At 31.3% G+C, this 19,016-nt stretch overlaps 1 protein-coding gene and 1 pseudogene across 1 annotated transcript; both read right to left on the bottom strand.

Moving 5' to 3' along the window:
• Nucleotides 1-2,594: 2,594 nt before the first annotated feature.
• LOC111031464 lies at nucleotides 2,595-11,474 on the bottom strand (annotated as a pseudogene).
• A 2,157-nt stretch (nucleotides 11,475-13,631) lies between these two features.
• Nucleotides 13,632-15,497, bottom strand: LOC111031587 (protein obstructor-E-like). The gene is made up of 5 exons (XM_022311616.1): nucleotides 15,365-15,497; nucleotides 14,673-14,867; nucleotides 14,351-14,557; nucleotides 13,986-14,199; nucleotides 13,632-13,726 (listed from the first exon to the last, which is right to left on the bottom strand). Exons 1-5 carry the CDS (start codon nucleotides 15,417-15,419, stop codon nucleotides 13,660-13,662), a joined length of 738 nt encoding a protein of 245 aa, XP_022167308.1. The 5' UTR covers nucleotides 15,420-15,497; the 3' UTR covers nucleotides 13,632-13,659.
• Nucleotides 15,498-19,016: the final 3,519 nt, after the last annotated feature.

Below are 19,016 nucleotides of genomic sequence, written 5' to 3'. Positions count from 1 at the left end.
AGTTGCTTTTTTAATAGTACTACTGCACTTATTTATTTAATATAAGCTTATGCCTTTATGCACATTACATTTTTTTTTAATTGGACAAAACGCTTCAATGACAATGATTATAATGCATATAGGTACAGTTATTTAATTACATTTTTTCTTTTTCTTTTATTTTTAAAAACAATATTGTTTTGATATTTCACCCATTACATTAGGTACCCTAAAGTGAAATATTTTGATTTATTTGAAATTTAAAACACTGTTTTCGTTTCATGATTATTATACAAAACCTTGGTCATGTGAACTGGTTATTAATATCGATAAATCGTTATCGTTTTTATATGAACCAGTCAATCAGGGAAATATGAAATAAACTGTCATAATTTATTTTTTTAAACACTTATGCCGGGTTGCATGAACAGTCACTAAACATTAAACTAATCAATAGTTAGCTAATGATCCCTTAAACATGGTTTAGCGGCCCATGATTGGTCCATTTTAACTTTATTGGGCCGTCAAATTAATAATTTTTTCATGCAACCCGTCATAAATCATCTACATTATATTTGAACTCAAGCGATTCATAGAAAAGTATTGTCTTCGATAAGCATATGTCTGTAACACGACACTACATAAATAGATGAAAGTATTCAAAAACATAATTTACTTTGCTTCAATTTTAAATATTTTTAAGTGTTTATAATACTGTATTGTATATTTCTATAACAACGTTATAAGTAGGCCAGTGTGAACATTTCAATAAATCAACAAATATATGTTATGTTTTTAAATGAACCAATATGTTTGAGTTTAATATTTTATATCGATTGATTTTATTACCTCTAAATACGTCGTTTTAAAAAATTAGTTAAACATGTAAAAATAACTAATATTAAAACTTGAATTTGCGGTTTGATGCAGATAAAACGTTACTCGATAAAAACACTCTTAACAATTTGAACTTGCACATTCATCCAACAAGATTTATGATAAATAAACATCATTAATCTTTAATAAGGTTTAAGGTAATATGTTATACCTATAGAAGAGTCATTGTACATATCTATTTAATACACCCGGGCATAAACAAATCGTGTCCTAAGTTTCCAAAGCGCAATTGCTATGGAAGTGACTATTTTTGACTTGTGAGTTATGCTGATTTTAAGACTTACCTACTCATTCAACAGTAATCATTCGGTTTACAAATGAATTGTTTTGTATCTAGTAATAGTTTTGATTTTTTTTTAAGTTCAATTTGAAGCCTTGTAGATGTGTATTCACATAAATTACATGTTAAGACTTACTTTAACACATTATCACATAATGTTTAGTGACTTAATTATTTGAATTAGAAACAACGCATCTTAGTAACTCAGGTATTTCAAGTATCCAAAATAATATGAAAATATCTGTTCAATATAAATATTTTTTGCATATTATAATTACTAAAATATTACTATGCTGTATAACCAACTTATTGATCTTGGGATAAAATTTGAAATCAAATCATAAGTGCATGCGCCAGTAATAAGAGTCTAGCTAAATTTACTAAACTAATTTAAGTTCAAACTGTTTAAATTTCCATTTAGGTTCTAATAAGAATAAAGTATATAGTATATAATATAAAGTATGTATTTACTCACTTTTCTGAGTACCTACTGCCAAGGTAAGGTCTTAAAATAAATGTCTTTAAAATATTTTATTGCTTTTGTTTTGTTTAAATAATTTAATGCAAATGATATTTTTGTTTTACTTAATCGCCTAAAAACATCACTAAATAAAGTATCCTCTTTGTTCAAGAAATTGTAGAAAACTATACATTTACAAGTTCTACATATATTTGCAAATATGATTTTCTGATGTTCATTATTTCACGTTTAATTATTATGTCAATTTAGTTATAGTAAGTATAGCTTTTAGTAACAAATTAAATTTAACAAATCTGTGTTTCTCAAATTAATGTAAATATATATAATAACATTATATTTTACATTTATAAGTAATATGTATATAGGTATAGTTTGTATGTGCGTTGACATATTCTAACGACAAACTTTCGAGTATACCTATATAATATATTTTAATTAAAAACATATTAATTCAAATTATTTCCAGACCCATAAACACAGAATAATGCTTAGGTATACTTGAATATTTAATTATGTTTCCTTTAATTTTAGAATATCTGAATATATACAGTTATTTTTGAGGAATCACAAACAAATTTATTAAGTTTGGAACAACAAATTAATAGTACTATTTTCATGAAAAGTAATTTCAGCTTAATATTATGATTTAGTTATAATTTATAACGAAATAATGATTTACATCAAACGTTATAGTGATGTAAAAGAGCTAGATGGTGCCTATGTTACATACTATTATAGTATCGCTGTAAATTCACTGGTGTCACAAAAAATCATAAATAAATCAATTTAATAAATCTTAGCCAGGATCATAAATCACAGTAACAAATAATTCAGTAAAAACTTAGTACCATAAGTTGTATTATTGAATATTCTATAAACAACCTACGGGCACGTTTTATACCAGTTAAGGAATTATACGATTTTATTTAATAAAAAAATTACTAAACTGAAAACGTATTATCTCAGTTTCAGCATTCATAATAATTATAATTAAGAAACTGGTACGAGGTTATTAAATAAGTAACTTAATTTACAGTCTAAACAAGTGGCGGGGTATATAATATAGAGTACACAACTATTAAAAGTAATCAGCTCACGAGAAACGCACAGTGGGCGTGTGAAATGCATTGAATAAAATAAAAAGATAAATTATAAGCTTTCACTTATCATATTAGTATTTCAAGGATTTATTTTAAACTAACTTAAAGTGTTATACATTGTTGGCCACGTTTTAGGATGCAATTAACTACTATTATTATTCTGAGTAATGTACATTGTGATTGCTCCTTATAACAAAAAAAAATATTTATTTTACATTTAAATATAAAATAATTACACTATATAGATTATACAAATGAGATTTTAATTTTTTCCGCCCTTCTTCTCGTCCTCGTTTTCGTAGTAATTTTCACTGAAAAGTAATAAAAAGTAAATATAATTAATATCATTTAAAAAATGTAAATTACGTTGTTTATTAAATTTATATCCAATGTAAAATGTAAATTGCTAGTCTCTCTCTTATATATATTAATTTTCTCAAACAATCACTTTACATAGATTTGTTGGAACTTTTTTGATCACAAAAGACTTGTATTCGTAACAAATAAATTAATAGAGAATCTATTAAAAGCATTTGTTACTGGAATTTCGACGAATAAACTTTAATAATGTTGTTTAAGTTTAATGGGCATAACTATTTTATTTTAGAATTATTATAGATACAGATCATAATATATTGTAGAAACTAATAAGTTTCACCTAATTTAACTTCACTTTTCTAGATTTGTTTATGCATAGGACTTATTGATTTATAACACTACATCTCGTTAATAAATAATAAATTATACATAAAACTCTTTGACAACGTAATCAGAAAAGAGTAACGAATGGTTATAAAAGCTTGAATCGTGAAAGCTATTCATATCGCTTACGGTGAAATTAATCATGAGAGATATGACAGGAGGTGCAGAACAGGAATCTGTTGAGAAGACGTTTTTGATGTCTGATGAGGTAAGAGGCGAGAAAGGCGAGAAATATTTTCTCTGGTTGAACATTTTTTTTTACGATTCGAATAAAAGCACAGCGTTGTTCATACTTATTTTACAATTTTGTTTGAAAACATTTTTCATGAATTCTTTGACCGATTCTAATAAAAAAGATAAATCAGCAGTGTAGAAAATGTCTGTTTGTAATTATTTCCATGCTCATCATCGATGATATTACTTTGGACTATAATATAATGTCTAATTAAAATTTAAAAATAAATTATAACAGCTCTTGAAATATTTATCGTACGATAGAAGTTGTGGACTGATGTATAAATAAAATTTAAAAAATAAAGACTGTAGTAACCTGCGCTGGCTAAAATACTTAATCTCATAATTTGGTCTCGGGTTTTGGGATATTTAAAGATCTGCAGTAGTAAAATATAAATTTCATTCCCATTTTTATGTGTTACATGATTTTTTTTAAATATTTGGTCTACAGTGATTTTATAATCAATATGTGTGTGAGATAAACACTGATAATGCAATTCTAGCCGAGAGCATTTAAGATTTTTTTTAAATATTTGGTCTACAGTGATTTTATAATCAATATGTGTGTGAAATAAACACTGATATAATGACGTGTCTGATCGGTGACAGTCACGTATACACGGTATACACGTTTTCATCATGGGCGAGTTTCTTTTTTTTATAATTAATATTTTTTGAAAGACGATTTAAAATAGTAATAATTATATTATATTATAACCACGAGCATTAAAGGTTCCATAGTTATACATCATCAGCTATCGACTATTAAGGTAATCAATCTAATATATTATGTCTTGCCATTTTGGGTTTCCTAAAAGACTTAAATATCCAATTTTTAGAGTTACCTAACGTTGGTATTTTAAAAGTTGAAGTATTCAAATTTAGTTGGTGTAAGTTTTAAGTTTGGGATGGAGGCTGCTAAAGAGGTCTATATTTTATGTATACATCATAGCTTTGTCTTAACAGTTCGCGCACCACGTGGGATACCAACAGACACGTCATACAAATTCAAAATTAACATACATAGTTCGATATTTTGGTTACAAAAATTCATAGACAATAGTTATCGAGCACGAATGTGTGAGGGCGAAGACGATTCATTATTTCAGATCACTGGCTATAGGAAAGAGATTTGGTTGAATCGAAAAAAAAATCTCAGTAAAGTGATTGTTTCTCCTGCCACGTGATAACTGTCCTGTATACCAGATTCCCATCATCATCATCACCATCATCATTACTCACCATCCTGGTACGTTTTCCGGTTCGTCGCACTTGAACGACACGTCATTGTACACGGAACCCGCGGAGCAGCTACCGTATTGCGGGATGACGCCGTTCCGGCAGATGTAGAACTTCTGACAGTCGTCGGGGTGAGCGAATGTCGGATGTGGTAAGATTCTGCCGTTGGGACCGACCACGTCACCGTCTGGGCACGAGAAACCGTCGGTGAGTGCCTCTGAAAAAAAAACACAACCATATATTACAATAAAATAAGCAAAACGGAAATATATTATGTATGGACTATTCATAGAACGTAAGACACATGGAAACATTTCGTTTAGTGTGTGAAAAAGTTATAATTTTCACATACGACATAGGCCAAACAATATGTTATAACACCGGTGATGTAATATTACCTATATTTTTCTGTATTACGGTTTAGCGATTAGGCAACCACTATACATAGTTGTTCGACGTTTTTAAATCTAAAAATGTCATCGGGGTTGTATTTTCAAATATTTTTTTTTTATTTACTAATTGAATGTACATAGGTGATGATCATGAATTACAGAGTTCTCGTTAAAAGTATTTCTGGTCTAATTATTTTTAAATCGTGTCTTGTACTTCCAGAAAAATGTCCACATTATTATTTTAACAATGCAGACATTATAAGACTTATATTTTATCTTTTTGTAGAATGTAAAAATAATTATTATACAATTTGACACTTAAAAATGAATTATTAAACACAGCTATTTGTATCGTATCGTTTATTCGAGATAAACCACAAAATATCATACTATATATTCCGAAATATGCAAAATACCTATACACAACAATAGTTTATACCATATTTTAATAATGTTAACCTACACGCAACAATTTTTAATCTTATAAAAAAGCTTGAAATAAAATTGATCTGATTTCAGTCGAAAAAGTTTAAAAAAAAATATCTTATTGAAAGTAATATACATTTTGTAGGATCAGCTTCTATCGAAAGGATAACTATAATTACACAGATAGTGGTGCAACTAGAAAATAATTTCGGAGTAGGGGGGAGGTTATAACCCTCAAAACTATCCTGGTCGGTCCGTAGAGAACTGGTGTATCCGTTCCCTAGTTCCCTATGTATAATGCATATTATGTATGTCATCACATAAGTACACCGACTGTAATATGATATATACGCGACTAAGTGAGTTTGCTTTAATAGACATGGGCCTGTCTGCAGTTCGCACTGTGTTATATTACTTAATAGGTTTTTATTTATATTTAATTATCATTCTATTTGTACGGTTTATACGATCAGTATGATCCGCACGAAACCGTACATCTATACAACATCTATAACACGCACAGCCCACGATACATCGTTTTCGGAATGTCTAATTCGTTTCTAGATTAAATCATTATGTCGTCAACAATCTACAACTGCACGGTTTTAAAGTTTTAACTGTGATTTTTAATGTCACCGCTGAGTTTTGGCGATATAATAATATAATATTATCATTATAAATAAAAAAAAACGTGTTTATACACAGCTCAGCAGCTGTTAATCAAATACCAAAGACCTAGACCTAAGATCCTTAGACAGTGGCATACAAGTATACAATGTAATTTAATAAAAAAATAATATAGAATGACAGAAACGAGTTTAATCATATTTTATATTTTATAATTCCAAATATCTACATTTTTAAAAAAAATACCTTTTATGCCACTTACGATTATATACTACCTATAATATGTATTTCATTATTTTATTACATTAATTTTTTCATTTTAACTTCTTTAAATATTTACCTCTTCTATTTGGCAGGTAAGTCAGTATTGTAATTGTTTATATTTATGTGAGGGCAATCGGAACATTTGATTGAGGGAATCTGGTGCATTTTGCTCTAGGTAATTTGGGATGAATTAGGAGACTACTAATTATCTTAGTACACAAAGGGTACTCTTCAGGGCAACTGGATACGCCCTTTTCTATTTATCAGGAGACACACGCCTACATCTTAATATAATAAATCTTTATAGTTTAAGTACTCTTTAATATGGAGTCTACATAATTATGATTTTCAACACGACGAAAACCCTTGGATGGTAACTCTATTACTCGCGGAGTCCAAATCTGCAAACTAAACGTCAATATAATATTCTATCGCAAAATAATGGTTGAAGACGACAGAGTAATATAAGCATATAATACAAACGTACATATTATTGTATAAAAATATATATATATGTATCGATGTTTAAAAAATACTTAACCAATTTTGTGTATTAATAGCGTGGTATGTCTGTCATATAAAATGCATTTTCAAAGTCTCTACGAAACAATAATATACATATATTATGCTTGGCTGCACAGCGTTTCAAGATTTACGAGTATATAGTAATTGGTGAGTATATATAACATTCGCATGGAGTAAATACGGAGTCGCAAATATTTACACTATTTATATAATAAACCTAACTGTTTGTCAGTCGAAAAACGCGAGCGAGTTAATATTTACATTACGTCACAGTCAATGACTCAATGTTTCCCGTAAATTATATAGGGTGATTCTTTTATCGCGAATCAAGCAATGCTACTTTTGGTCTTCGGATTGAAGAATAATAAAAGTATCGTCGATGCAATGAAATATTATGAATTATTAAACTTATATATTTTAAAAAGTACCATTTTAAACTAAACTTTGATTTAATAAATACATTTCGAAATAAGTAGTGCGATTCATTCATTATACCTACATGGCTACATATTTTTAATATGATATCCTAGTATAATATTTTGATAATTTTGAAGGCATTTCATCATACATAATATTCGATTGGCGTCCAGAGCATTTAATTCTCTGCTATTTGTTATGACAAACCACGTAATATCGACACGAGTTACATATCAATGGGATATTTTATAATGCAATATGTTGTGCCTATGTATAATATTTTTGTATACCTTTTTTGGTCGTAGTGCATTGCCTCTTGCTGTCCGTCGACCAGGTGCAAGAACTTATGGAATCGTCGTATATTAGACCGGGTGGACACGGCATCTCGTTGGCCACGCCGTCCACGCAATTGACGAACTTTTCGCAGATACGCTCGTCCCAATGCCTGTAGTAGCCGTTGGCCCGGGGACAACCTTTAGACGGTTTCGGTTCCTCTGTGCAGGGATAAACGACGATATAATAATAATAATAACAATAATAATAATAATAATATTGTGTGAGCGATGAAATAAGATTCATAATATATGTATGAGGTCATCGTCAGAATTTCGTGTTAAAGATACACGACAGGTGTTGCGGGTGATGGTGATCACTTTGAAAACTGAACATAATAATTATGCGTCATGTGATCTCCGCCAGTTTTGTGACGACTAAATCCGAACACTTAGTACGCACATATACAATAAATACTTGAACAATCTTAAAAATACCTGAACAACACCTATATGAAACATTGAGACCTGACCAAGAAAATATCTACAAAATCATAAAATTCTTAAAAATAACTAAATTTTTCGTTCATCTTTCAGTATAATATACTCTAGAATATCTATTGTAAAATTCCATACTGTTATATATTTTAGTTTCATGATGAATAACCTTAGTAGTTGAAGTTCTAACAAAAATATATATATAATATATGCCAGATACCTACTTAAGTGTATTTCAGATATTTCGAAGGGGAAAGGTGGTAAATTTCTTTTTGCTTCTCTCCTCCACGTAGCATGGAAGTTTTGCATATGGAGGAAGAGCTTAAGATGTATGCACCTACTGCACTGCTGGTATTCAAAGACCCCAAGTCATACCTAACTAAAAAAATGTAAGTTTTGCAGGGGAGCATTTTTAAAGTTTAATCATTTCTATTAATATTGTCGGTTACTTAAACCATAGTCTTGCGTATAAAAGAAATTGTGATTCTATTATGATAGCGTTTTTCAACAAATTCATGAAAATGAGTAGTTATGTTTAAAAAAAAATTAAATGTACATTTTTGAAAAATATTTAGATATATGGTTTTGCATTATTTAATTTAAATTTTGTCATTACATATAATACAACATTTTACCCTACATCGTAATAAAATATTTTTATCAAAATTACATTTTTAATTTAAACTAAACATTATGGCAGTGTAACCAGAATACAAACAATATACATATTACATTATACTTTTTATCAAATATTTGATATATTTATATTAAGCTTTATTTAAAAATGTAGTATTATCGTATTGTTTTCAAAATATTATATTTCATAACATTGACATTTTAGTTTGTTTTACTTACGTTATTCTCGCATATTCATTACTCTGTAGTAGTCTAATAACTATACTACTGTAGACTCTAATGCAATAAGTTGTTTACACTTTATCGATAGAAACATAATGTCCCAGAAATGATTGTAATACATTTAATTTCAAAATTTATAGATGGATAATGCCATAGTAAAAAAGAGGAATTTGTTCAGAGATATAAAAACATACAATTTAAAATTTTTGAGTTGTAGGTCTTTATATGTATGGTAACGAAGCACTATAATTTAGTATTATATAGGTACACTATAAGTCTATAAAGCCCTTTTGAAAAAAAAAATTATCACCGTTCTACATTTATGGGCAGGGCAGATCACGTGTTCGCCCACTGACACTTTTTTACGCTCAAGTCTGCCACTGATATTAAACTACATATTATTATTATGTTGTTATGCGATATATCGACCGGATCGTAATATAACCGAACCATCGACAACGGCCAAACACATGCCAAATGAGGTTACACACGGTTATAACTCACGATAATAATAATAATAATAATAATAATAGGATACCATAATATCATATTATATTATGTATGTGGACATAAATATAATATATATTAGTTGCTAATACGATAAACACTTACGCTGAACGGTCCTCTGGCCTCAGTCCACGTTTACGGACGTATCGCATTTCTCGTGACTCGGGCTGCTGTCGTCGAACAGCAGTCCATCGGGGCACAGTTTTTCCGTTAGTTCGCCGTCCACGGAGCAGTGGTAGTACAGATCGCATTGTACCTGGTCGGCGTAGAACCCCGGTTTCTGGGGACATTGGAATTCGCGGTTGTTCTGTTCCTGTCCGAGGGATAGGCCTGCACACGAACACACACACACACACACACACACACAGACATTATATTTTATTATTTTAGGCAAATGTATGATAATATTATAATATGTAAGATTTGGGTGGGGAGGGGGCTAGAGGGACTCCAAGAATAATTTCTTTCGATTGATATGTATCCATGACTAAGTACATCGTCGACAATCGATTAAAAGTATAACTCGTCATCACCTCGAGGTCATCAGACACATATAATATTTTAATAATAATATGTATGACCATACGATGGCAAACAATTTTTTCACGAAGACATTTCACTGTCATTAATTTTTATTGTGTTTTAATATTTTTGTTTTTGTTGTAATTAATTAGTCACTGGGGAAGTAACAATAGATTTAGGCAGAGTCAAATTAAAAAAAAAAAAACAACTCCAATGAAATAGATTTGAATGTGCTATTGGACATAAGGTATTAACTTGACAACTATAGCAATGCCTACTTACACGGGGGCGTTAAATGACGAGTGCAGGAAATTATTACAAATTTACGATATTGTCATGGGGCTAAGCGAAAAAACCGTACGCGCACGTGCGTTTCGCTTATACCCATATGCACGTATATTGACGACATAAAATAGATAAAATAGATTATGAGCATCACGTGCATATAATATTATTTGAATTTTAGGTATGTGCCAGTTGCAATATACGTGATATTATTAACGTAGTAATGTACACCCCGATTATAGTTTATAGGTACTTTATACACACATACACAGGCGGTTATCAGAATTGTAAGTTACTAGACTGGATCGTGTAATATCATTTATAATGTTTATAATAAAATGCAATAGATAAGAATTTTTTTTAAATTTTTTTTCGTAAGCTTGGTGGAAACCATTATAGTTTCGACACTATACCACTGTGTGCACGGTATACGGTATACCGCGGTATATCCGCAGTTGGTATCTTTATATTTTATCAGTTATAAGTCTTCATAGTATATTCATTATATATATAACTATATATAGGTACTTACCCACGAACAGAACAAGCGCAGCGGCGGTAGCGGTCGGAGCGTGCAGAACCATGGTTGGTAAAAGGCGAGCGGATTACGAATGGACCGGGTCTTCGAGCACGCACTATAGCTAGGTATAGGTATACCCGCCGCGGACGGAAGACGAAAAACTAGTCGGCGGAGCCCCCGCGTGCGACTTGTCGCGACCTCTGTTGTAGTGGTGCCGACGACAAAAGGTTTTTGAACTCCTGTTCGCTACAACATAATAATAATATTATAATGCACGATACACGCACGTGATGATTTTCAATGGGCTCGTGTGAGAACGTTTTAAGCTGCACTCCGCGAGTTTTATAATAATAATAATAATAATAAAAAAATAATTTATGGGCGCACAATAGATGTACGTGACGAAACACGGACTCGTGTACCTCCACAACCTATGCTCCGAACGATTCTTCGACGAGTGTCGTTATGCGTGTAGCGCACCTGTGTCGCCTATATATATATTTGTTATGTATACTCGTATAGGCCTTACCGCCGCCGCCTCCTGTCTATATTGGCTTTAAGACTCGTCTGGCTGTTTGAACACTTTGTGGAAATCGTTGATATAATATTTGAATTTTAATAATATCTACAAGAATCACATCTCCGCAACATAATGGGTATTATTAATACATTATTATGTAAATTGTCGGCCATCACTATTCAAATGTTTATATGAAACCGCAGCAGAGTGATTGTGAACCATAACATAACAGCAGCCGCTTGGCTCTCTAATACCGCACTATAGGTACTTACCTAATAACGATTTATTATATTTTTTATTCATCTTAGAGCTTTTCAGTAGAAACTATTGTATTTATAGCTCGACAATACAATTACGGTGCACATACACGATGATGAGTCAGGGCGGTAATCACACGTTACGATTATTAGACAAAAAAATATGTTATCGTCGGGAACAAACTCCCTGTACAGTGCACGCGCTGCAGGTTAGCCGCTGGGTAGACAGGCCCCACTGGGTACATATTCGATTTCCTGACAGTGCGTTTTACACGCCGTTTACGGGCATATAGGTAACACGGGCGTAACCGAAAATACCGAAAGTGACCTTTACATATTTGTATTCGCCCAACGGCTGTACATTCATAATAACATCGTAATTTAAAACTACCTGTATTACGGCGTCCGACGATTTTTGTTATGTCCGCTTGCTATATGGTAAAATATAATTAAACGAATTCAATTTGATAAAAACTATTAACGAGTAATTTATATTTACGGGTTGTCTTTGACGATAAACGACTATCACCCAGAATTTTAATTGACGTATAAATGTCTAGTGGTTATTACGAGAATTTTAAACAGATAATAACGACGTCTGACAATGTCGTTGCTGTTTGGACGAATTATTCCGGGACGCGATTATATAGATATAACGTACCCATATAATACGTGCGTTTACCTATATTATTAATTTGTGTAGTTATTGTTTTCGAATTGTTCTATGAAAAAATAAACTTCATGTAAACTGTTTATCCCTTAATTTTTTTTTCATAATAGCTATATGCGTGTACGAGGTATGACTAATGGAAAATTGTGTGGATTAAACAAGTTTTCACATCTTATTAAAATCAAGACACCTTTATACAGTTGCGTCATCAAACCAGTGCAACACTTGAATTTGGTGAAAGCTATATAGAAACTGGACTGGAGGCGTTTAATTTGAGAATTAGTATAACTATGATAATTACATAATTTTGACTGTATCAAAACAAAGACATTAAAACAGGTCTGATACATCAGTAAAAAAAATTATATAATTACAAAAAATATGATCAACTACGTTTACTTTGTTGGCTATAGGTACCTATATACTTTTATTTTATAGCGTTTCTATAAGTCGAGTCTATGAAAGTTTAAAGCGAGACTTTTACATTTTTAAGAACACTTTTTATTTAATTATAATATGTTAATATTATAATTTTTATATTGGTAGGTACAACATAACGTTTTGTAGGTATGCCTAGGTTATAATTTACTATATAAATGCGTGTATAATGTACATACAAATGGAACACCGTGGTTTAAAATTAAAATTAATTATTTTTTTTAATGGTTTATTATTTTATATTTTCTTTATTCATATACATCACATATCTCCATGCAGGTTTAATATTTTTGAATTTTAAGTATACATGTCATTTTAATGCAATTGTGTTTTATACTGTGAATTGAATTTAAAATAGCATATGTAGTTGGTCTTATATTATAACATACTCTTACCTACCTATTTTTACAAATTTTCGTAACTAAATGATTGCAATTATATTAATATATATTCCGAGGTTGAAGAATAAATGAATGAATAGCTTACAATGGGTGCTAGATTTTCCAAGAGATTGTTTCTTGAATAATACCTAATAAAAAAAAAAAAAACAATGCAACAAAAGTAATTGTAATAAAGTTAAATTTTATTTAGTATTACATCATAGTATGTATTATTTATATATAAATTCGTAACAATAATGATTTTAGATTTGACTTGGTATAAAGCTATACACACACATATATATATAGTAACTTAAAGTATACATTTAATATGAATTATATTATGTTCAACAAAACAATGCGAAATAACTATTGTTTTTTGTTCTTGTTCTGTTGCTGCTGTTGCACTTGTGGATCGTCTTTGTACCAATTCTCGCTGAAAAAAAAACAATACGATTTTATTACTTCGTACTCACATACCGTTATACTTATATTATAGTAGGTGATAATAACAATAACAATACGAAAATTAAACTCCTCAACGAGCTATTACGTCAAGGTTAGGTGACTCAAACACAGGCGTTTCGATTATAACTAGGTACATATTATTATTATTTTATTATAATAATGTGTAATTCATGATAAGATATATAACAGAAACAGAAGATACGTTATCGTCTAAAATATACACTCACCATCCGGCCACGTTCTCGGGTTGGTCACACTTTTGAGACTCCTCGTTGAACACTTCGCCGGTCGAACAGCCCTGTTCCCGGGGGGTGACGCCGTTGAGGCACACGTAGAACTTCTGACAGTCGTCTGGGTGAGCGAACACGGGGTGAGCCACGTTCTGGCCCCGGCTGTTGTGGACCTTATCTTTGGGGCACATGAAGCCGTCTTTCAATTTCACTATAATAGTATGAAAAAAAGACACGAATTATTAAATACGGTTAACACGCCACCACACCCAGCACCCCCGGATTTGGGTTTAGGTGGGTGGAAAACAACGGCTTCAATATTAAAAACAGAAAAAAAAACAAAAACGTCGTGTGTGTCTTACTGTCGTCCGATTCGTTGCAACCAGTCCTGCCGGCCGTCGCGGGCCAGGCGCACGATCCCGCGTACTCGTCGAAATGCAATCCGTTGGGGCACACGATTTCCGTGCCATCGCCCTCGATGCAGTTGTAGAATATGTTGCACACCTTTTCGTCTGGGTGGGCAAAGTACCCGTTACGTCTCGGACACAAGTAGCTGGACTGCGGAGTTTCTGCGGGCGCGTTAAAAGTTCACGTCGTATATTATTATCATCATTATCACCATTATTTTGTGAAAATCCGAGCGAACGGACACTGCGGTATACGCGGTTCACGGTAAGTACTCACGGAGTTCGGATCTTTCGCCGCAGTCCACGCTGAACGGCTGGTCGCATTTGTTGATCTTCCTGTTCAGCGGGTCGAACACTAACCCGTCAGGGCACAGTTTCGTCGTGGCCACGCCGTCTTTGCACTCGTAGAACTTGTCGCATTGCACCGGGTCCTCGTACTGACCGTTCTTCTTGGGGCATTGGAACTGTCCATCTGTGGGGCGAGGAAAAAAAAAATCAAATTTACAACTCTCCGGGGAGGGTTTTTTTTTCGATTCGAGTATATTGTATGTTATAATAATAACACGCCGTGACACGCGGACGAACGCGGCTGTGGAAGACGCAGTGAAAGTGAATTCCGGGCGCGACCAACTCGGCACAGTGGGTGTTAAAATATTGTACAAGTACCTACTAAAAAAAAAACTTCGAAAAAAATTGCAAATGACCAACATCATTTTTATCTAACCTACTACCCAGGGGCTGACGTCTCAACAGAAATTTCGAAAAATTTAAGCAGACTTATACATTGTATTTTTTAAACATTTTAGTTGAACGATACCGTCAACAAAACGAATTTCGTTTAGCTTTCCGCGAATGTAGATTGGTATATTTTATATTTTCTCGACTGCCGTTGATTATTTGAATAATAATAAATTGTCACGCTAGTATTTAGTTTATAAGTTAAAAATTAAAATAAATATTAAGTCTTACTTGTTAAATGGGATATTCCAATAACTATCGTGCACAATACTATTGAGAGGTTCATAATTGAAAACTTAATGCGTGATGATATGTGCAAGCGACTGCGGCCTCGGCGGAAGAACAGGAAACCATTCTATAGTTTCTCCCACTTACCGATGGCTGTCTCAAGTATATAGCCACTGCGGCGTGGATGGGAAATCTGAGGTGAATAAAAATTGTTCGAAGAATCGATTTCGTTTCGAGGTTTTTCAACCGTAGGTACCACAGACTCAGAGGTACTGTATACAATTTCTAAACAATGTGAATGTTCCGTTCGAATAATATAATATCTAAAATATTATGTACGTGTACGAAATACGTGTATTACGTTTGACGATGAATTATATAATACATTTTAATATTTATATTAACATGGTGATTTTATAAATGGTCAATTAAATCTATGTGTTTTCGAAAATATGTGTTTTTTCCATAATTTGAAATATTTACAACACTACATTTACAAGAAAAAAAATTATATGTTATATCGCTTACATTAATAGTGCAGTAGTTCACCGACATTTACTAGTTTCATACTGTAGTGCCGCCACACTCTGCTTATATTGAAACAAAATAGCTACTTATAACTCACTATACTTGTTTGATACTCAAATTGTTTACTTAAAAATTTTTAGAAAAATATTGGTTTCGGAATAAGAAATAAAAAATGTATTTACTTTAAAAAAAAATAAAAGTAGAAACTTAAATACTTTTTTTCCAAAAAGTTGTGTTGTGATGAATTCAAATCACTCAATAAACAAAACATGTTTACAACTAAAATATTTTTTTACCGGAAAAATGAAGTTAATTGAAAAAAAATTATACTGTGCATAATAGTTTGGTTTATCAAGCACGCTCACCCCTTTTTCTTATTCGCTAATGCAATTATTCTGATTTTAGGAGTTTTTAAATATACAAACCATATATTCAAATTTGTGTGATTTTGATTTTGTTTTTCAAATGAGAACCCCATTTTTTACTGTAAATTATGTGATAGATAATTTTATAAATCTAATTCAACATTAGAACAAAAAGCTTTTCTATTATTAAAATGTTTATGCCTACTAAGGATAATAGCTCTTAAAAAAGGTTTAAAGAAAATATAAAATAGATTTAATGTTTAATTTACATATAGTATATAATATAATACTTGAACATTTTTATAAATTATAGATTAATATGAATTTATGCCCATGTTTTCCAAATCCATTATCCTCAGTGCGCAGAGTTAAATAAAAATAATATTTTGTAAACGTAAAACAGAAAAATTATCCGTTACACAGTTTACACTAAAAAAGAGTAGTTGTCATTTGAAAAATAGAAGCTTTTATTTCAACAGGAGACTCCTCAAGTAAAGTACAAAAAAATTTCAAGAATTTTAAAATACAGTAAGTCAGTAAAAAAGTACCTATTTTCTAAAATTCCACAAGTCCACAAATCGCATTTTGAATAATTCCACGATAGGTGCATGCTTAATGAATCGCTCTATATATAATATGGTGTACAAAATAGTGACAACGAACTTATATTACAACATTACGTAGAGTGCGCATCTGGGTTCTGGACTTTTGGAGACCTTCTAATTTGTCACTGTCACAATTTATATTATTTTTGTGTACACAATATGCGATGAGACAATAAGACCTTTTACAAAATTAAAAACTAAAAGACTAATATATTAGGACGTGAGACCGGTTTTTAATATTAAATAATTATTTTTTTCATGATATTTTACGAAGGTAATAATGTTTATTAATAAAGGAGGGTTAAACGTTAAACCTTTTACTCGTTAGAATGTTACTAAAAAATGTAGTTCAAAGATACATTTAAGGCACACGCACTCTTTTCATCATTTTTTCATGGTTAAATCACACTACAACTATTAATTATATTATAATATATAATATATATATATATATAATATGTCCACGACACTACGATAGTGCGAATTCAGCATTATAATATTTTGCGCAATTTTATGCTTATTACTGAGTATGCATATAATACATTATACAGTGTCTGCCTTCGATTTTCAATGACCGTTTTCATACCAGATTTTTTCTTTACAAAGGTACAAGAAAGAATAAAGATACAGCAGATATTCATTTGAAAACATATATTTGTACAAAGAAAAATCGTGTACTAGCCAAGGCGTATGCGGATAACAAAACATAATATTATATAATAGATTCCTAGTTAATAGTTAAAAACAGTTTTTTTCTCGAATGACCCTGTACACGTCTACGCAGAACACGTCGATAGTTATTTTTTCTTCTTAGAATTCTATACTACCTATAGGCTATAATATAAGTACTAGGTAGATACAACAAGGATATTATAGGACACCCGGGTGCATCGGTCGCAACTTTTGTTACCACGGACCACGGTTACCACGGTTACCAATGAAATCGATAATTTTCTTAAACCGCAGTTTTTGGACTGCAGGAGTATATAATTGGTTTTAATACCAAACATTTAATATTGGAGTAAACTAAATTACTAAAAGTATTTCGTACATAATATACAAGAAATATATATTTTATAATATGTTATTTCTTATTTTTATGACGGCCGAGACGTAGATATTTCAAATTGAGTATTTAAAACTCAAATCGTTGTACGATAAAACATTTCCTCTGCAACCCGAGGACATAATAAAAAAATGTTTGCGATTGACCATTAAAAATATATTAAAATAATGTTACAAATGAAAAACAGGACTAAATATTTTAGTTGCCTAACTGCCTACAGATGTATAATTTAGCCGATATTATCGATGTATTAGAGAAGTGTTCGGAACTTAGCTTCTTAGCTTATATTTATTTCACTATAATATTCTATTATTCTAATGATAATAGATTGGTAGAATCTATTTTCAGGATATTCCTAATGGCCAGTCGTCCACTATTCGGCAACCCAAAACTTTCGCCAAGAATAGCAATTTGTTCTTATCAAATCATTACAAGAATTTTGACTTTGCATTTGAAATACACACTGAAATAAGTATTATGATAGAATGGACATAAAAGATTAACGATTAAACTCAAATCAAACGCAAAACAATAAGCTTTAAACATTCGCAAGCAAACAAATTTCGCTTTATTACATTTTCCCTTCATAAATTATGCATTGAAATTTGCAGCAACTATGTTGGTGTGCTGGACTCCATAGTCGAGTTTCACTCACTTTTTATTTTCTTCTTTTATCGTTTAACCTTGAAAACAATTTATGCCGAATTTCGACGAGATTGTGTTAAGAATAAAAATGTTGGAGAAGTGTTCATCTTTCAAAACACCTTGCAAATAGAATGAATAATACGTAAATCATGTATGCGTTACTGCACAGTAGAGTATTGTAGATTCCTTACCTTATACCCAAATTGACTGTAGTGTGTATAGCATCACACTGTATAGTATTCACAGTAATTTACATGTTAAGCAGACATTATGGTCAAACGGGTTACATGTTGACATTTAAAATTGTCTCGTTTAGTAACGAAAAAACTGTGCGACCTAAATATGGATTTAAAACTATAATTTATAAACTGCAAAAATATATTATAAATAAACCGCTTAGATAATGAGTGTATTTATATTATAGAGAGTTGGGTTGTAGGTAATAA

The sequence above is a fragment of the Myzus persicae genome, unplaced genomic scaffold, assembly GCF_001856785.1.
Source record: "Myzus persicae strain clone G006 unplaced genomic scaffold, MPER_G0061.0, whole genome shotgun sequence".
Classification (NCBI taxonomy): Eukaryota; Metazoa; Arthropoda; class Insecta; order Hemiptera; family Aphididae; genus Myzus; species Myzus persicae.
Note: the sequence above shows the minus strand (reverse complement) of the source record. Positions and strands in the feature narration are given on the sequence as shown.